This window comes from Propithecus coquereli, unplaced genomic scaffold (assembly GCF_000956105.1).
Source record: "Propithecus coquereli isolate 6110/MARCELLA unplaced genomic scaffold, Pcoq_1.0 Scaffold223, whole genome shotgun sequence".
NCBI lineage: Eukaryota > Metazoa > Chordata > Mammalia > Primates > Indriidae > Propithecus > Propithecus coquereli.
Genome location: NW_012147523.1, coordinates 5,029,937 through 5,051,160, shown reverse-complemented (window position 1 = coordinate 5,051,160; position 21,224 = coordinate 5,029,937). Strand labels below are relative to the sequence as shown.

The following is a 21,224-nucleotide window of genomic DNA, read 5'->3' as shown; positions in this document are numbered from 1 at the left end:
AGAGCTGGGTTCTCATTTAAGGTTTAACTGGGGAAGGACCGAGATTCCACTCACGTGGTCATTGGTGGCTTCCAGCTGGCTGCAGGACTGAAGCACTCAGGTCCGTACTACATGTCCCTCTCCCTGTGGCAGTTCGTAATGTGGCAGTTGCTTCTTCAAAACCACCAAGGGAGAGAGCCTCTTAGCAAGATGGACATTACATTCTTAGGCAACATAATCATGTATGCGTAATCACATACATCCTGCCACTTTTTCTGTATTCTGTTGGAAGCAAGTCGACAGGAACCACTCACACTCACAAGGAGGGGATCACACAGGGTATGCAAACCACAGATGAGCATCATGGGCTCCACCTTACTGCCTACTCACTACAAAAAGTAAGCAAAATATTGCACTGTGATAAGGTCATTGAAGAAAAGTAAAAGGGTGATAGATAACTGGGAGAGGCCACTTTAGCCACAGTGATCAGGGATTTCTTTTCTTTGACTAAAGAATGAGAAGTTGCTGCCAGACCAAGTGCTGTGGAAGGGGTGTTCTTGGCAGAGGGCACAGCAGTGCAAAGACCCGGAAACTGAAAGGAGTTTAATGTGTTTAAGGAAAAGAAATGATGTCAGTGTGGCTGGGCCTGGTGAGCAAAAGGTAAATGGAAGAGAGAGAGGAGCTCATTGTGCAAGACCCCATAGGTAAGAAGTTTACACGAAGAGCAAAGGGAAGACGATGAAGAATCTCACATGGAAGAGTGACGTGATCAGACTCAGGTTCCTGAAGATGACAGCCGATGCATTGGGAGTAGGAAGGCCAGGTAGGAGGTCTACAGAGGCCCGGAGCAGAGGCTGGTTGTGGCTTAAAACTTATACTATGGTGGAGGTAACAAAGGCCTTTCTCATTTGGAGAGCCAGCAGCATTTGGTGATGTTGGAGAAGGAAAGGGGACACAAAGTTGGCCCCTAGATTTTTAGCTTGAGCCAGTGGGTGGATGGTGACACTATTATAGGGGCAAAGAAGGCCAAGCTTCCCCTCCACCCTCTGAAGGTTCACTAAAATGAACTGACAGCAGACTATAGATAAACAGGAGAAAAGGCATACAAATTTATTAACATGCACTTGGACATGGGAGCCCTACAGATCTGAGACTCAAAGGAAGGCCTGATGGTTGAAACTTATATTTGGGAGGAGGGGGAATTGTAGACAATTTTTAGGGATTGTAAGTGATTTTCAGAGGAATTGAATGGGCCCAAAGAGCAGACTATAGTTTGTAAGTGATTTTCTTTGGAAACTGAATGGGACAAGTCACTGAAAGGCGAGGGGCGAAACTGCACTTTGAACAAAGGTTGCCTATTATGCAGATAAAGTCTATGGGTCTTGCAGCTGCCCTCAAAAGAATAGATAAAAAGGTCTGTCTGGGCATGGTAACAACTTTTAGTCTCTTCTCCAGTGGTTACACTTTCCTGGTTATTTGATGAGATTCCTAGGGAGGGGGGGTCTTCAGACAATTGCATCTTTTAGAAGGAGTTTTCCTCAGTCAGACAAGGCAACTTCCAGAGAGAGCCCCTCCCTGGAAGAAACAAGAGGTTAAAAAGTCCTTGATTCTGAGGCCTCTTCTAGGGCCTTCCAATTTCCTTTAATTCACAAATGCTCAGTGTGCCAAAACACCACACTGCTTCTCTATGCCTAAGCACTAGTTTCTGAGATGGGGGCTATGTGAGAATTCCAAATCATAATGGCCTTTTTGACACCAAGAGGATGTGTCAAGTAGACAGTTGGCTCAGAGAGCAGGACCAGGCTGGCGATACAGCTCTGGGAGTATTTTCTGCACTGAGGGCTTTACACAGCCCTTTGTGGGACGCTCTCCACAGAGTAGCCAAGAGATTGTTTCAAAACATTTTTTGGATCCCATAAACACCCTTGCTTCAAACTCTGCCAAGTACAAAGTGCTTTCCCATGGCACTTAGAAATGCTAACTCTTTCCTCTCATGGATCAATCCATGATCAAAGACCAATCATAAACTGCTGCCTGCCTGCTTTTCGTTTTTTATATCATCAGCGTCTGGGTTTTAGAGATGAAACCAAGATTCACCCAATTCAGCCAAGAAATGTGGCATCTAAATGAAGGTTTTGCAATGAGGTTATTAATTCAGGCCCTGTTCTTTATGCTGCGTGCGCAAAGGCCAATGAAATGGAGTGAAATAAGGTACAGAATCCCAGCACAGTGCCTGCCACAGAATAAGCCCATAAAGAATAGTTATCAAGGCTGGGCGCGGTGGCTCACGCCTGTAATCCTAGCTCTCTGGGAGGCCGAGGCGGGCGGATTGTTTGAGCTCAGGAGTTCAAGACCAGCCTGAGCAAGAGCGAGACCCCGTCTCTACTAAAAATAGAAAGAAATTAGCTGGACAACTAAAAATATATAGAAAAAATTAGCCGGACATGGTGGCGCATGCTTGTAGTCCCAGCTACTCGGGAGGCTGAGGCAGAAGGATCGCTTGAGCCCAGGAGTTTGAGGTTGCTGTGAGCTAGGATGATGCCACGGCACTCTAGCCTGGGCAACACAGTGAGACTCTGTCTCAAAAAAAAAAAAAAAGAATAGTTATCAAAATGCACGGCTGCACAAATCGTTTAAAACTGAGTGACACAGGAACATGTAAAATGCCTATTGCTAACCAAGCTGTGGAGGACCATTAAGGACTTAAGGCTAGGTTACTAAGAAGGTGTCATTGGCCTTTTAGACACAGCCCAATGTGTGGCTCATTGGAAAGGTAATTAGTCCCCAGAGCATGAACACCGTGACCTTAGAGAATCACAATGTTAATTCACTGGTAAGTCCAGGGTTTTTGTTTGTTTGTTTATTTTTTTGAGCATTTGCCGTGTGTTGGGTGCTGTTGATATTTTAAGCCCTGTACACATCATGTTTCCAGTCAATCTGCACTACTACCCACTTTAGAAATAAGGAAGCTGAAAGATTGAGAAGTTAGATTGCCTAAGGGCACATAGAATTGAAGTGGGATTCAAACCCACTTTGCCTGACTGCAGAAGCCACCCTACTAGCCAACGTGCTGTCAAATGTTAACTTCTTTGCCTTTGAGGCCTTCTGGTATTGGTCCCATTCCCCAACATATGTTGTGGTGACTACCCGTGACCTTTGTTGCTGTTGTGTGGTGTAAACCCAGGGATCACCGGTTGCATAGAATAAAATGCAAATGGTCCGCTCGCCATAAAGTTGTGCCCATAATAGCACCGCCTCAGCCACCATCTCTGTGTGGCTTCTATTGTCTTACTCTGCATAGAACAGTAGGTCCCAGCCCAGAAGTCACAACACCCAGGCGTGGCATGATCAGGTATGAGTTGTCACAAGGTTGAGGATGACTAACAGTACTTTCATTTATATTCTGATATGTTTCCTTGAGTAGGAGAGAAAAGGTGGAGTAGAGAGAGGAGGTGGAATTTGAGAATAACCTGCGTTCTCTTATCTATGTCACTGCACCCTGAAAAACACGTGTGCACATGCACACACGTACCCTTAGGGATCACACGTGTGTGAGCGCACACGTGTGTGTGCACACACACGCTCCCTGGATGCTTGGTAAGAGTTGTGACAATTATGAATTATTGAAGTACTTTCTTTGCCTTTCTGGGGGAAAGGAAGGGAGGGGAGATTATATATAAATCAGATAGACTTCTTGGATGTGTCATTATGGTGAATATCTTCTATCATGCATGGTGAAAATGTTGGAAATCAGTGATGCTGGAACTATCCCCCTTCCACACCTCCCACCTCCAAACATTCCCACCTTCCACAACCCAATTCAAGGCTCATCCCTCCATGATGTCATGTCTCACTCATGTACACTGTTTCTCCACTGAGCAGGTAACAACCTCTCTGTCCTTTGATTTCCTCACTCTGTAGTGAGAATGCCGTCCAACGCCTGAGCCACTGGGAGACCGAGGCAAGAGATCTCCAAATTATGCAAGTGCCACAGAATGTTGGAAATATTATACCTTTGCTTGGCTAGATCTCTTGTTTGCTGTTGGTCTCTTATATTGGACCTTCCTCCCTCCCCTCCTATCTAGCCCCATCTCTTGTTAGTGCCTTGGGGATGGAGACAAAGTCTGTATCTTCCACTTCAGGTAGGCCAAGCCTCATGCGTAGAAGCCCCTGAACAATATTTTTTTTGATTAGAAAGCCTGAGAAGACTAAATCTGGAGAAGTAGTTCTCAACCGGGTTAATTGCCTCCCCCCTCCACCCCTGGAGGACATTTGGCATTGACATTGGCGTGTCTGGAGGCATTTTTGATTGTCACGACTGTGTGTGCTTGTGGGGCTGCTGCTGGCATCTAAGGGGTAGATGCCAGAGATGCTGCTCATCTTCTTACCAAGCACAAGACAGCCCCGCCACAACCAAGAATTATCAGGGCCCAAATGTCCATAGTGCCAAGGCTGAAAAACCCTGATCTTGACAAATAATGAGAATTAAAGAGAATTAGACTGAGCAATGGCAGAGCTGGTCTGGGGTGGGGCTGGAATTGGCCAGGTCTGTCCCAGAGCGGCCAGTTATGCTAGTGGCATCAGGGAAACACACACCTTCACATTTGTAAAAATAGTTCAAGTTTTCAAAGAGCTTTCATATCAGTTACCATCCTTGACCTTTGATAACAATCGGAGAAGTTATTCTGCTCTCATTCCCATGCCCTACTCTTCAGATGAAAGAAGAGGAAACACAGCTAACCAGGCTGAGTCACCTAAGTTCTCAGAGCTATAGCTAGTGATTAAGCCACAGCACCTGGTTATCAGCCTCCCGGTCCAGGCGCGGTTCACCTCCTCCTGCTGCCTATTTTGGTAAAGCAGAAGTGACAAGGACAAGACATTGGGAGGGTGGACTTGTGTGTCCCCCGGCAGCTGGGAGTAGCCATCCAGGCTGGAGAGGACACACTGCGGTCCTCTGCTCCAGCAGTAGACGTCGTTCAGCTTTCCAAACTCGGGAGGAAACTCAAGGCCCAGCACGTGCACTAGTATTCCCTGTGCCCTGTTTGGAGCTCCTGTGCTGGAGCTTCGAGCCCCATCTGGAAACTTTTTTTAAAAATTAGTATTATTTCAGCATATTATGGAGGTACAGATGTTTAGGTTACGTATGTTGCCCTTGGCCCCCCCAGTCAGCTTTCAGAAACTTTTAAAAAACCATCGGAAGGAAATGGAAGTGTCCTAAAGAAAGTGTTTCATCTCTGAGCCAGGAGAGGGCGCTCACACGCAGGCCACGTGAAGCCTGCTCAGCGGAGACTCGCTATTGCTGAGGGCTGGAAGAAGTCTCAGGCTCCTTGAACTTGGATGTGCATACATACAGTGAGTCTGTGAAAGGCGGATTCTGAGTCCATAGGTCTGCGGCAGAGTTTCCACATTGCTTACCAGCTCCCAGGCGAAGCCTTTCACCAACCACACTTTGAGTAGCAATGTAAGTAGCAACCCTCTCCTTCTGTAGTTGGCAAACCTGAGGCCCAGAGAGGGAAAGCTGCTTACTCAAGGACACACAGTAAGTCTGCAGCACTGGGGCTAGAACCCACGTCTCCTACATCTGGTGCTCACTTCATGGCATCTTCCCTGCCCCTCTAACCCTGGGACAGAAGTCAAGGAAGAGGATCCTTAAGTGTGGGTGAGAGGTATGAGCCTAAACTGTCTGCTTTGAATCAAGCTTCTTCATACTGCATTTTTAGTCAGATCACCTCCTTTGCAGAAGTGCCAGTGGGAATTCAAAGATGAACACAGCCAGACTTTGGTCCTCTTGGGCTTTGAGGGAGCCAAAGCAAAATAAATTTGTCAGCCAAAGGTACTCTTATTTTTGGTTTATACAAATTTGGCTATTAATTCAAAGAAAAGCTTACATGTAACTTGGTTTGTTTTTACACATGCAAATTATCACCATAGATTTTATTTTAAAACTAAAGATTCTTTAAGCCTCAAGCAGTTTGAATGCTTTTACCTAAAAAAACCAAAATGCCTCCCTTAAAAAAAATAAGAACCCTTGACCTCTCACTAAATATGAAATCCAGAAGCAAGTGGTTCCAGGGCTGACTCAGGGAACACAATGAAATCATCAAGGATTTAGGCTTTCCATGTTTTTGCCTCATTGTTTTTATAGTATCTTTAGGTTTGTCTCCTCATAGTCACAAAATGGCAGCCCACATTATGGTCAAGGAATCACAATATCACATAACCACATCCAAAAGCAGGTAGAACGGGGGCTGGTTGCATATAACTTTTTTTGAAATGAAGAAAAAGAAGTCCCTGCCTCCTGATTTCCACTTAAATCTCACTGAACAGAACCGTATCACATGGCCACCTCTGGACAAAACTCTGACAAGGGAAGTAGGGCTTTGTCTTGATTATCTTAGGCCAATCAGGATACATCCCAGAGGGCTGCGGTCCCCAGCCCCTGCACCTGTTAGGAACCGGGCTGCACAGCAGAGGTGAGTGGCAGGTGAGTGCGAGAGCTTCATCTGTATTTACAGCCGCTCCCCGTCGCTCTGCATCACCGCCTGAGCTCCGCCTCCTGTCAGATTAGCGGCAGTATTAGATTCCACATTATGGTGAGTTGTATAATTATTTCCTTATATATTACAATGTAATAATAATAGAAAAAAAGTACACAATAAATGTAATGTGCTTGAATCATCCTGGAATCATCCCTCCCCACCCCACCAGTCCATGGAAAAATTGTCTTCCATGAAACCAGTCCCTGGTGCCAGAAAGGTTGGGGACCACTGCCCTAGGGGTATGCTGTGCCATGCTTGAACAAAGTCCAGGTTCTCTGGGCAGGAAAGAAAGGGATGAGGAGAGAAGGAAAAGAAAGGGCAAGAAAATCCCTTTTGATCAAGCCCTGAGCTATCTGTCCAGACTTCACTTCTTACAGATTCTAGTGTTGTAGGTGGGGACAGGGCAAGTTATAAATTATGTATCTGATTAAGAACCTCTGGTCTAGCACATAGCTTTATTTGACCTACAGTTATTGTTCATAATATTGTCTGAGGTTTTATTCAGAACTCTTAGAGCACTGCTCTGATGCAGCACATACACCAATGCAATGATTATCTCATTAAAGCCTCGCATGCTTCCAAAGGAGGCTGTATTCCCATTTTATAGGTGTGGAAACAGGCTCAGATTGTTCTGTCTGCCCAAGGCAACGCAGCAAGGAGGGTGTAGATCCAGAATCCAATCCAGCTTTTGTTGTAGAGACTGTTCTGTGCATCCCACAGAACTGCCTGAAGCAGCAGAACAGGACAGGGAAAAAGGGCATATTACAGTTGGCTTCCGGGGGCACACAGGTCCGTTCCCACCCCTTGCAATCTCCACCGTCAGAACTGCCCAAAGGAGTATCAGAATCCCAAAGTCTTTGTTCTACACCTGACATCTGTGTGACAGTTAGAGCCCATCACTACCTGATAAGGGAGATTGCAAGCACTGGTGTTGATGAAGCAGCAGCCTTGTAGGATTTGAGCTCGACTCTTCCCACACAGTTCCTGTCTGAGTAGGCTGCCTCCCCCGTATGCAGTGGATGTGTACTTTCAGAAGTTTCAAACACGACTTTAATCAACTGCTCATTATACTTGTTCCAGGATACCATGGCAACAAGTGTTCATCCCAGCAGCTGCTCCATGCCAGTTTGGCTTTCTGCTCTTAAAGCTCTGCTTTAGCATTTGTGGCAAACACATCAGAATCAAGTCTCCGCTGTGGGGCAGACTTGAGGCCCAGGTGACTTTGATCCTGACCTCTAAATGGACCAACTTGCAGATGAGAAGTTCTAACTCCCTGTTCAAGAGCCTGTGACATCCTGGACAACCCCACTCCAGGGCTCAAGTTGCTCATCTGTAAAGTGGGCATTTTTAGCAAAGTCTTTTTCAAATTGTGGGTAGTGACTCATTAGAGAGTGTATTAGTTTCCTATTGCAGCTGTAACAAATTAACACAAACTTACTGGCATATTAATGAAACAGATAATCTTACAATTCTGGAGGTCTGAAGTCCGAAAGTGTGAAGCGGAGCTCCTTCTGGGGGTGCTAGGGAAGAATGTTTCTTTGCCTGTTCCTCCATCAGAGGCTGCCCGTGTTCACTGCCTTGTGGCCCTATATCATCACTGCAACTTCTGCTTCTGTCGATCCATCTGACTGACCCTCCTGCCTGCTTTATAAAGACCCTTGTGATTGGCCCCACCTGAATGATCGCACCAGGAAGACCCTTAATCACATCTGCAAAGTCCATGTTACCATGTAGAGGTAACAATATTCACAGGCTCTAGGGATTAGGATGTAGACATGGGGTGTCATTCTTCACCTCACCACACAGGGTCAGGAAGTCACCTAAGTGGCCATTTTAAAAAATGCCATGAAGTACAGCACATAAGTTTTATTTCCAGTTGTAATGTATAATGATAGCATGATAAAGTTACAGAAAAGTTTGAATCTTGAGGCCATTTCTTGCTTTATCATTAGAATAATGCCTTATTCCCTCATAAATCAAGGTTGAAAGAATGGCCTTGATGAGTTGACTTGACCCTAGTACTCTAGAAATTCCAGACCTTGCACACAACAGAAGTGCAGTCGTTTTTTTCCCCACACCAGAGTTGAGTTTCACCCACCTAAAAATCTAGCAAAAGGATTTAGAGTTAAATTGAAAGAGATTAGAAGAACTCAATAGTGGAGACCTACAGTCTACCACAAGGTGACCAGTACACACCATATTCTCTCCTTCAAGGTGAGGTGAAAGTCCTAACACTGGAGACTTTCATAGGTCTTTACCTCACCCCATGTGTAGAGATCTAAAATCATTTTCCTTGCAAAAAAAAAATATAGTTTAGATCCAAATCTAAAATTATCTTTAGTTCAGATAAGTTAAAAACAAAATTATTGGGAGGAATGAGCTGTGGTGGGCATGTAGCAGTGTATGAAGAAGTCTGGGTTAAATCTATATGCTTAAGGCCGTAAAGTAGTGGAAGTTTTCCATTTCACTGACTCTTAAATGCTTTTAAGATGGGAGACAACATGAAGAATATAAGTGAATTTGTTTGTGTACCAGCTGTCCTGAAGACAGTCTGTTAGGGGTCCAGCATGAGGCAGACACTAGTCACATTCACAATGTAATAGGGTAAGATTGGGCACCTTCAGGAAGGGAGCCTCGGGGAGGTAGTGAGCAAGTGCAGGGAGTGGAGAGTAACACTCCAGGCTCAGGTTCACCTGTGGAATCTTGACACTAGGAATGTTATAATCGAAGCTGGCACCTCATGCTATTCCTTTCGCTCCCTAAGAGGGGATTACTGGTCTCTAATTAGATTAGCGCTACAGGGGAGAACGGGACTAAATCCTTTTCAGCTCTCAGGAAAGTTGTCTACTTGAGTAATTTGAGTTAGAAAATTACTTTGAAGTAGGACACCACTTTCTTGGGGACACACCTGGTCTCCTTTCCCATAAGAGAAATTGTGCCAGTGACCACAGGTGGCTTCCTGCCTCCATCCTGTGTAAGCGGTGGGGGTAAAAGTGTCCCCCAGAGGTGGACTGTAGCTGGCCCTTTGCTACATTCACTATTTCATTGTGAGTGCACAGGGTGAGGGGTCTGGAGAGGCCAAATGACAGGAAGCAATGAGATCAAATCTCCCTGTCCGTGTCCACATGCAGGGGTGGGGAACCTGCAACATGTGGCCCCCTCCAGATCCCAGTGTAGCCCCTCAACCAAATTCAAACTTCACAGAACAAATCCCTTCATTAAATTGATTTGTTCTGTAAAATTAGGATTCAGTCAAAAGGCCACTCAGAAGGCCACATTGCTGCAGGTTCTCCACCCCCGGACCGCCCAGAGGCTTGTGGATAGGTACCACATCTACTCTGCAGAACGACCGAAAGTTCTTCCACACCATCAAATCTTAATAAGGATGTAGACAAGAGGCTCATGTCAACTACTTTATTTAGAAGTCCACTTAGTGATTTAACATGGTTTTCTTGAGCAGGTAACTGACAAAACCCAGAGTTGCCAGCACACCTGCTAAGACGGCCATGGCAACCACTGCTTTAGAAGCAACATCTCCTGCAGTCCCGTGCCTTTTGGAGTCTATGACATCTGGAAAGAAAGCGAACATTCAAGTCTTAAGAGCAGATTATGTTTACATCGTAAAGGTAAGTTGAAGCTTTACATACTGAGGCTCCCCAGAGAAGGAGATGAAGTTAGACCTCAAAGAGCTTATTTGGGAAGTCTGCAACAGGCAATAGCCTCACCTAGTGGGCTGGCCTCCCCTGCTCCACTCCGACTCTTCTCCTCACTGTTGCCACTGGCTTTTACCAGTCCCAGGTCGGATGGGCTGACATCTGAAAAGGACCTTAGTCTCAGCATCAGGATGTTGTGTGAAATAGGCTAACAGATATGGTTAGCCATCCCCTTGAGTGTGTGATCTCACAGATTAAGACTATCTGGGGTAAGGATATGGGATGATAACAGGAACATGATCAAATACAAATTTAAGTTTGGCAGTAGCAAATTAGAGGCACATGCCTTCTGATCAATCCTATCAGAAATATATCATAAATTTCTTATATAGTCAGATTTTAGAGGATTCCAATGTGGCATTAAGGATAAAACTAGAAGTAACCTAGATGTCTACAAATGAGAATCATGACTAAGAGCCATGTGGAATCCTACACAGCTGTTAACTGTGACGTAGTTCTCTTCGTATCTCGTATCGATAAGGTAGCCAAAAGAAGTTAAAGAGCAAGTTATAGATCAGTAGGTAGAATATGTGATCCTATTATGTTAGTGATTTCTAGAAGGGTACGTAGGAGACATGATAGAAGCCTGTCTCTGAAAAAGGGAGACACTTATTCTTCTGTTGTTTAGATTTACCATGAGCATGTATTATTTATCAATATATAGCATTAAACTCTTGGCATAAAGAGCTAAGAATCTGCATCCAGGAAGTACCTCAGGGTTTACGTCCATACCTCTGAATGATGAGCCATCTGACAACAGGAGAATGGGTCCTGGGAGGCTGACTGTCATTTTCTCTTCCTCAGTAGTCCCTGTGGCTGGAGAAATAAGTTTGTATTTGATCTCTGGAATAGGAGTTCGAGAGGTATGTCGATCGAATATTTAGAAGCAGAAGCTTCATGGAATATCTTGTTCCTTCATGTAGTTTTACCTGCCTTTGCACGAGAAGTCATGTTTTACTATAAAAATGGGATGGATTCTCTATGTCTATAGAACTAAAGAACCTGCCCATCTCACACGTATGTGGATAAGGCAGACTGGGCCAACCAGGGTTTCTGCCGCTCTTGAGACTAAGAATTGACGCCTATCCATGAGATCTTTAGTTCCGAAAAGTTGAAACTTGCTTCAAGACTCACAGAAACAAGGATTTGAAGTTTTTACCTCGCCTGCGCCTAGATGATACAGGGCAAGTCACAGAACACAGAGGGGAGTCAGGGGCGAGTTGATTGCAGATTAAGGCGCTGCAGTGGAAGTAGACCTGGAGACAGAAGAGTTAGGTGGAATCGATGCACTGACATTTGACCTGCCCCAGGTGACTTTTTAATGACTCACCAGGCTGAAGGGCTCCTGGGCTTCTGAGACAAAGGCAAAGGTCTTCACGTCAAACCTCTGGTAGTGACCAGGATGGGTCACAGTGGAGCCAACTGGATGGAAGGTGGTTTGGTAGTTGTCCAGGTTATATTCACAGCTAGAAGGTACACACCGGGGAGGGATGTCAGTCACATACACCCCGGAGTCAAGGTCAGTGTTTGTCCAAGTTCAGTTATGACTATTGCTGTATCTACCATCTACTAGTATTAATACCTTTGTTTCACTTTATACCTCTTACCTAACCTATTTAATACCCATAAAGTCTTAAGTTGTACTTGCTAGTTGTATATTTCTATTATGTAGAAAAGTATCTATTTGTTTGCCAACTAAACTCATCGAGGAGGTGTACGTTGTATCTATCAATCCAGAAGACACTGGCTTCTTTCCACATGAGTGCCTATTATGTCCCAGGCAGTGTGTGTTGGTGACAGAAGCAGAGACCCTCTGCTATTTTGTAATGATGTGTGCCAGCAGGGGTGATGCTGTGAAGAACATAGGCTAGGGGGTAAGTACCAAGGAAAAAAAAGAGTTAGACCCAGGTAAGGGGTAAGGAGGGTCAGGGTAGGCCTCAAGGGAAAGCTGGACACTGGAGCAAGTCTCCGGTGAGGTGAAGGAATGAGCCGTGTGAGCGCACTGGCTATCCGTAGTCCTGAGGCAGGAATGTACCTGCAGGTTAAGAGCTTAGACTGCCACGGCTTCAAGAAAGCTAAGGTGTAGTTCTGTCCAAGCAGACACCCCTGGAGAGGACACTGCAGAGCTGTGAGGATAAATCTCTGCAAGTGGGTAGTAAGTCTCAGAGCATCATAGTGCTTGGGTTTTATTTTAAACGGCTCAAATAAGTATTCTAATCCCAGTGCCTCCACTTAGTCTTGCTTTGTGACTGCTTTTCTGAAGCCCAAGAGGGTTTATTCTGTCATAGACAAGCTCTGACGTACTAGCTGGGCAGCCTTATGGTGCAGAAAGTACCTACCCATCCACGACAACATTCCACTGGGGGATGGAGTCTGGGTCTGCGGTGGACGTTGCCCAGCAGTCATCCAAGACCAGCTTGATGTTGGGGTCACCCCTGTTAAGGACTCTTACTTCCATGTAAATTGGTTGGCGGAGGTATTTCACTACAGGGTACTCATGGTCCCCATAAGGCTGTTGGTAGGATTTATCTGAAATGGAATGCACACCTCTTCAGTACTCAGGTAGGTGATGGCTAACATATGCTCACAGGTTGCTACTGCTCCATTAGTCTGGCAGCATCAAAAAGCTGGTTTTAGGGAAAGGTCCCCAAAAATATTTAAGCAAGTTTCTTAGGCTGCAACATCTCACCTGGGTAGGTCTGCAGGATCAAGACAAGTAGACCTGGCTTCACTGAGGCCACTGGAGGAGGAAGACTTTTGACACTGAAGTTTAGTAGCATGTCATCCCTGCTGTAAGAGCACTTCACTGTCATCCTGTAAGAGTGTGTTTGTGTGTGTGTGTGGGGGGGTGGGTACAAAGAATTTTAGGTTAATAAATTGCTTGAATTTAAACAGAGCTAGAGTAGTCAAGTAGCAGTTGTATCACACCTGAACTCACTATCTCTGGATATTTTGCTTGGAGGAAGATCTGTCCAGAGAGCATGTATTTCATTTTCATAGACCACCTTGTCATTTTCAAACTAAGAAATGTCAGAGAAAGTGAGTTAACAGCCAATTATTTCAAAGATGAGTCTTAACCTCTTACCACGTGCCAGTACTAACCTTGTATCTCGTTCCACATCCGTTCAGGGGTATGTGAAACTGTACCAGCCTTCCAGACTGAGCCTTGAAGACAGGCTGGCAGGATGAGTTTCCCACCCTGAGAGTAGCCAAGTTGAGAGCTGGTTTTGTTTGGTGGCTGTAGACCTCGAAGTCCATAAACCCATCCTGGGTGCACAGCTCATCTGTAACTAGACAGCAGTGAAAGTTTAGAGAGAAAAAGTTTGTCTGCTATGTGATACTGTTGTCTGCCAACCTTGAAGTGTTATGAGGGAAAAATTTTAACTCAACAGGAGGCACCAAGATTTCTTAAGTTTTTGTTTGGGAAAGTAGCCTGATAAGCAGCTTGAGTTACAAGGGAAGCTGAAACGGTTAAGCTGCTCTGTATGAGAACAGAAGGGTTTTTTCCCCCTCAAAGGACAGACCCAGGAGACATGGAAAGAAGTGCCATAGAGGGTAAGAGACCAGTGAGGAACCCTGATGAGGGACTGAAGGGACTTAAGATCAGATTTAATGTGGCTTTAAGTATATAGTGCCTGTGTTCTTGTGTCCCTTCTTTCAGTACTCACAAACCCTGAGTGGTTTTGGGGGAAACTGAGGCAGGAACTAATGTTTCCTATTTGGTTTGACCTGATACAGATTAGAGGATAGTGGGAAACACAGGGCAGAGGCAATACTGGAGAGGAAATATCTATTGTGTATTCCTTTTGGGGAATTTGTAGGAGTTTTTTGGGGTGGCAGGGTGGGAAAAGTCTCTTAAACTTTCATATTCTCTCTAATTAGAAGTTTGAGCATTCTTACCTAGATGGTGGGCTTAGGCCCCTAACCCAAAATATCCAGGTTACTTAAACATGGAACAGTTACAGTGATTGTTTTATAAGTATTATAGCACCCCATCCTAGCAGACTGATGTTTCTGATATGAGAAGTCTTTAATTTCTTCAAACCATAAGCAATACATTAGAATTGGAACTCTTGTTCTCCCAGTGTACACAAGAGCCCATGTAGAGATAGGAAGTGATTAACAAAAGATCTTTACCTATAGAGACTGGTGACTCACAGGGACACTCGGGATAGATCACCATGGATACCACCTCTCGCCGGAGGTAGAAGGTCAGTATGAGTGACGGTAAGTAGAACTGATCAAATAGGCATTTTTCAGAGAGCTGAAATGATAAGAATGTCAATTAGCAGCCACAACCTGTCTGGGGCTGAGTCACGGGGAGGCAGGAAGGAAGTCTATTGAATATCTGCAGGTCCTACTGCAGACTCATCTGGTTTCCCTTTAAGCCAGAACAAATGAAACCCTGTCACTTCTCCAGATCAGGATGCTTCCCCAGGCAGGAAATACATTGCTTTAAACTCATGCCCTGAAGTACCCAGCACTGCCCACCCTTTGTACTGGGCAGTAGAGCATGGATTAACAGATCAAATTCCACAGAATACTGTGGAGTACGCTGCCAAGCCAAATCCAACTCAAAGGGAACTCTACAGATGTTGTTACAAAATGCTATTGCAAAACACATACCAGCGTAAGATCACTCTGGTAGCCCTGGCAATTCTAGTCAAATTAGCCTCAGTGAGGACAGTACAGGACTCTCGTTTAGATCAACTGTCATATTCTTGGGGTATATAGCAAAGGTTCATCTCTAGGTATTTGACAAGTAGTTTGTACTTCAGTGAACCTAGAAAAACTCAAGCTTCCATTGCAGAGGTTAGAGAGGCTTGGTGTTGGAGAGTGAACTTCATTATTTTAAAATTCACTTGTGCAAGATGATCAAATGAGGGCTTCTAAAGTTTGAATCTGTTATCCTAGCATTAGTGTTTGTGAGCAAGTCACCCGCTGTATCAGGTTTACCCACAGGAGTATACTTCAAGTCAGGATTTTGCAGAGCTCAGTGGTTGACAATGGAACGTACTTTCGTTTTCAGAAGAGTTTTGCTGAAATGCAACCTCAAGCCATTTGTTGCTTCTATGTCAATCCCATGGTCATGCAACTGGCTTGCAGCAATGTTCCTGTTTTCAAAGTTCACGGACTTCAGCTTCCCAGGAAACTCTGGTATGGTGACAGTCATGTGTGTGGCATTACAGGTCACAGGATCTGGAAGAATGATCAACAGAACACCCATTACCAGCCTCGATTAAGCACCCAGAACAATGTCTCCCACAACTGAAGTTGCAGCTACCTGGGGCCTTACCTGGCACACAAATAGCTTGTGAAGAGAAGATTACCTTCTGTCCAGGAGATATAAACGTAAGTTTGAGAGACACCATGTAGAGATGACTGTTGCCTTGCTGGGGGAACAGCATTTTCAAAGACATTGGTTTACTTGAATCTCGAACCAGTAAGAATTGTCAGGGCAAACATATATTCTAGTGTTGCATACCATTTTGATACAAGTAGAACTCAGGCATTTTGTCCATGACTATTCTAGAGGTGCTCTAGTCTCAGCCTTGTCCTCTCTAAGACCTTGAGGACTAGTGCCTTCTATGGATATCATCTGTAACTGATCATCTTTAAGTGGAAAAAGAGCTGGACGAATGCTTGACCATTTTATAGTATCAGCAGCCAGAGAATGTTTATGAAACTCAATCTGTTCAGTGTGAAGTAGAACCATTTTTATTAAATGGCTGATGTTTGAGCACTTATGTGCCAGGATGTGTCCCAAGTACTTTAACACATTAGTTCATTTGATGTAGTGTCTTGACTGTTGGCCTGGAAAGCACCAACACTGCTATGAGACAAAATATGGAACAATGATAACCCAAACACTTTAGGAAGATTTTCAGGAGTGTAGTTGTTCTATGTTGTGCCATAGATTTAAGCCTATGGGAAAGAACAGATTGAGGTAAGGACCATGTTTATTTTGTTTACCATTATATTTTTAGTACCCTGAAGTGCTTAGCAAATTGTAAGCATTAAGATATTTGAATGAGTTATATTATGAATTAATTTGGAGACCTGGTTGAATGCATATTTGGATTTAGGAACATTGGCCTGTGCCCTGGTGGTGGTACGAAGAAGCTTCTATACCTACCACATAGTGAGTCACTCCAGTGGCATTGAATGGCACATAGAAGGTCATCTTGTGGTTGTCAATCAGGAGACCAAAGCCTTCCTTCATGGCCTCTGGCAGGGACAGAGTTCTGGCTTTTGGACCGTCACCAACCTCAACGCTCCATCCCATCTGAACGTTGGGATCCTGAAGTTAAAAGGTTCGTTTAGAGGACTGGTGCTAACGTAACTAAGACTGTTATAGTCTAGTGTTTTATTCGGTTAAAGGTAATGTTACTTTTAATGGTAAAGGTTAATACCGTCTGTAGCTTTAAAAGTTACTTTCATACCTCACTTTCATCAGCTAAGCCAGAGAAAACCCGTGGCAAGGAAAACTGGAAGAAAAATGAATAGTGACATGAGGTTTTGATTTGGAGGAGAAAGTTCCTAGAGTCATGCCACCTGCCTGTATGTGGAAGACATCCAGAGAAATTGCTGTGTAGTTCTCACACCACGAAGCCTGGCTGTGGGATGCAGTAGGAAAAGCACAGGACTAGTCACTGATCCTAACTGTGCCCTTAGATGTCATTTCACCTCTTCAAACTTCTGATACTAAAAGGTGATTGGAAGACCTAGGCTCCCTTCTAGCTGTAGGTTGAGACACTGGGTACTTAAATGTACGATCTTTTACCATGTCTATAGAAGTCAAGCACTATACAAAGCCATGCAATTCCATCATGTGGTGTCACTTTGATATCAGTGTTACTTTTAGTTATCTATTGTCAACGTTAGCTGTATTAGGCTAAATTCCACGAAGATGTGATTGGGCTATTTTGCTCATTTATTATATCTTAGCATCTGGGCCTAGAGTGTGGTAGATATTCAGTTTGTCAATTACTAATGTGATTATAGCTACCAATGGAGCCCCTTCCATTGCCAGGCATGATGTGCTAAGTACTGTATATACCCTCGGTCAATTCTTAGAGACACCCTATTAAGTATTATTTCATCACTTTGGACTTGGAAACAAAGCCTCAGGGTAGTTAAGAAACTAAACCATAGTCATAGCAAATAATTAGTGAATAGGGGATTAAGTCATGGTCCAATTTCTAAGCCCAGCTCTGTTTAGGATACCATATTCCTCCTGAAGTAGCCACATTCTCCAAGTAGTCAGCCCGTTTCACTCACAGACATGGAGTCCTTCTGGCAGATTGTAGCTGCTGAAACCCCAGGAGTCTCTTCTACTTGCATAGCTGGACAGAAGAACTGATATTTGACAGCCCCACGTCTTGAAGCAGCACTGCTGTTCATGAATCTGATGGTCATCTGGTGCCCTCCATGCTGTGTGCAAATAGCACAGTAAGAACAGTAAGTGCTGGCACCTCAGTGGGAAAGGTGATGCCAGAATACACATGGCCCACTTAAGTGGAAAAACCCTTGTGATACTAGTAACTAGGTGCTAAAAGGCACCTCATCCCTGTACCGGGAGACTCTAGATAGTCCTTTGCAAAATCTTAGCAAAGGCTCATGTTGACAGAACAGGTCTAGCATTAGGAATTAGAGTTCAATTTGTATCTCTTACCTACTTTATGTCTGGGTATCACGGTCCCAGTTATGGGGTTGATATGGGGCTTCCACCCAGGTTATTCAAATACTCACCAAGCACCTGAGTAACTGCCATCATGCTGGGCAGAGCCATCTTTGCTGTTATCTCTGACCTCAGGAAACTCAGTTCAAACCAGGGGTCAGCCAACCTTTTTCTGTTAAGTGTTAGTAACTATTGGACTGTGGGCCACATACAACCCATATTTCTATAAGAGAACTATAGAAGTGTAAAAGCCATACTTAGTTCAAAGACCATTGAAGAAGGCCCTGGACTAGATATGACCATCCACAGCTTGTGGTTTGCAGATCCTTGGTCAAAGGGAATGCAACTCTGAGCCTCCTAAAGTTGGAAAAGTCTTTAGAAAGAGAAAGTTTAATTACTAGAGAATCACGAAGAGCATGTGATTATTTCCTTGGTCAATCACAGAGGGCCTTAGACCAGCTGACTCACAGCTCAAGCCTGTTTACATAACAGGGTCTAAGAAGGTATCTTCTCAATGCTCAGTCTGTAGACTTACTTGTGCATCAGAATCAGATGGTGTAGCCTGTTAACTGTGCAGATTCCCAGGGATCAGCCCAGACCTATGTTATCAACTAGCCAAGTTCCTCAGGTGATTCTCTGTGCACAGTAAAGCTTGAGAACTTCCACTTAGGTTGCTTTTATTGCTCCTAATAACCTGATTGGGCAATACTGTTATTGCTTAGCTGCAGTTTGCCTTCTAACACCTGTTTAGGCAGGATAGATGTTCTCTATTTCCTAGCACCAAAGTAGCCTTCCATCCGACATGGGGGTTACAGGTCAAAATAGCCTACGTTTGGGCCCTTGTGTCCAGCTTCTGTGCCCAGTCTTCATCTGTGAGATTCTTGCTCTTTAGTGACCCTGTGGAGAGGGTACCATTATCCCCATTTTCCAATGAGCAAATAGAGGCTCCAAGAGGGTAAGCAACTTGCTTGAGATCACATGTAGGTGGTAGTGAGAGAGTCAGGGCTCAAACACTTGAACACAAGGGTTTCTCAGCCTCGACACTGACATTTCAGGCCTGATAGTTCTGTGTTACGGGGACAGCTGGGCAGTGGTGGTTCTCTGCAGTGTTGGCTTATACCCACTAGGTGCCCTCTTCCCAGTTGTGACAACCAAGAGTGTCTCCAGACACTGCCAAGTGTCCTCTGGACAGGATAAAGAAAAAGAGACAACACCACTGCTCTACCCCAAAGCCTAAATTCTCAGCCACCAGGTCTAAGACCAGTAACTGTTAGGTTACTCTGCTTCCCAAGTCACTCCTCAAAGCAATTACTTACCACTCTCTTGGTGCAGTTATCATATGGGGCCCTCAGGGTGAGCTTCTCTGGGTCCAGGACATAAGTGCAGTTCAGCATTTCAACACCAGAGGGATCTACAGAAACCAGAGCCTGTTAGACAGGATGGCTGAGAAGCACACTCGAGTGACAGTCAGCCACAGCACCAAGACTGCCAATCCATTTCTAAGGTGCTTCAGTCACTTCATTTGACTCAACTGGGTGACATGGCTCAAGCTTTGAGATGCTGTGACTCACAGCCACAAGTTTCCCAGAGATTCTGAGAAGATACACCTTCAAGGAAAGACAGGTCTCACACTCTTGGTGGCATCATGCAAATTAGGGACCCCTCACCCCCACGGCATTGTAGGAGTCAGATGTCGTTGCTGCAGAAGTTCAGGTACTCTGCTTATCAGATACATGGGACTGGCCCTGAGCTGGGGGCTGTCTACCAGTTAGGACTAAGAGATAACACATGCTACCTACCCACCACAGATGCGTGCCATTTCTCGGTGCCAAGTCTGTTTGGAAACTCCACTGTTATTCCATTCTCATCACAAATGACAGTTCCTGGAGAGCAAAAGCAGCATATTGGGCCTTTTTGACCTACACGAGGTACAACTCCTACAGAAGTACATGGAGAGACCTCTCCTCTCCAATGGGCATCAGGAAAAGATGCCAAATGAGCAAGGCAAGAATTCTTCCCTACACTTGGGGAGCTCACAAATGGGTGAGAAAGGCAGACAACTACAATGCAGTGTACCAGGAACTCTAAGGGCTTCCTGAAGCACACCCGGGATAAGCCTGGATTACACCTGTAGAAGCCAGGTCAGAACCTTGCCGGTGGAACTGATGGAGGTAGGTCTATGAAGAACTGAACAAAAGCTTTGTCAACAGGCTCTGCAAATCAGAGTCCTGGGTGAGCCCAAGGACATGTATTTTAGACCAAGTTCTGCCCATAATTTGCCACTCTGCCACCTCTGGCTCAGGTAATAGTGAACAGTTCCAGTTCTGCCTGTTATGTTGATACTTGTCTAAAAAGCCATCAGTTTGTGTTTAGAGACTGCTGCTCCTAGAGATGGATGGTTTGCTGTTCTATGGATGCCGTAAAGCTAGAGGCAGTGAGAAATTGGAAAGAATGCAGTTTTCTTTTTTAATTCTCTCATTTAGCTGCCATAGCAAGACCATAGGTAGACACTGGGAAGGCCCAGTGACTTGATCAAGGAAGGGGGTGAAGGTGAGGGGAGGCTGTCTGAGCCAGGTCTGTGTTTCCTGGCCAGTCAGGCACTCGAGCTGCAACCTGTTCTCTCAGCTAAGGGGACTTCCCGCACCCAAGAGACACACCTGGGAAGGTAGGATTCACCAACTGAGAGACATCTACGGAGTTCACTGAAGTGACAAGGGCGAAGAAGAGATAAATTGACCTGTAGATGCTGGAAGATGATGGGGGAGAGAATTAAGTAAGAATGAACGTAAGCAAGCAGGACTGTCACATCCTCTCCCTCTGCTCCCAGAATTACTCACCTCCAGCCTGCATGGAACCAGCTTGGAGGACTCCCAGCATCTCCTCTCTGCCTGCGTGCCATGGCAGAAGGCACTACCAAATCATCCGGGTAGAGGGTGGGCTGTTCTGTGCTTTTATAGCAGGAAGCTGGCTGCGACCCTGCCCTCTTCCATTGGGGCACCTGAATCTTCTCCCACAGTCCCAGCTGAGAGGGAGGGATTTGGGAAGGAAGTAGCATCTGTCCGTCCTGACACCTGCCTTGGGTATTCTGCCAGCTGCTTCTGTGGGCCAGGCATAAAATCGGAGCTCCCTGAAATTGACTCCAGCTGAGTGAATTGGTGTTTTCCCATAACTTTGGGAAAAATTAGGCTCTTTTGAACAAAATATTTACAACTCCAATGTAGAGCAAAAAAGGATTGTGGGCTTTATTAAGGAAAGAACATGTCTTGTTCACACCATTAAACCTTTTTTAAAAGTAAGCTCTAGTCTGCTGCC

General features: G+C 45.0%; 1 protein-coding gene across 1 annotated transcript; it reads right to left on the bottom strand.

The window, feature by feature from the left end:
• Positions 1–9,948: 9,948 nt before the first annotated feature.
• ZP2 (zona pellucida glycoprotein 2 (sperm receptor)) lies at positions 9,949–20,811 on the bottom strand. Its single transcript, XM_012644959.1, has 19 exons — positions 20,750–20,811; positions 20,570–20,658; positions 19,712–19,795; positions 19,229–19,323; positions 17,513–17,665; positions 16,675–16,719; positions 16,368–16,532; positions 15,528–15,624; positions 15,249–15,430; positions 14,369–14,495; positions 13,334–13,521; positions 13,160–13,251; positions 12,921–13,045; positions 12,571–12,760; positions 11,562–11,697; positions 11,391–11,487; positions 10,964–11,047; positions 10,244–10,333; positions 9,949–10,088 (listed from the first exon to the last, which is right to left on the bottom strand). The coding sequence occupies exons 1-19, from the start codon at positions 20,809–20,811 to the stop codon at positions 9,949–9,951; spliced, it is 2,241 nt and encodes a 746-aa protein (XP_012500413.1).
• Positions 20,812–21,224: the final 413 nt, after the last annotated feature.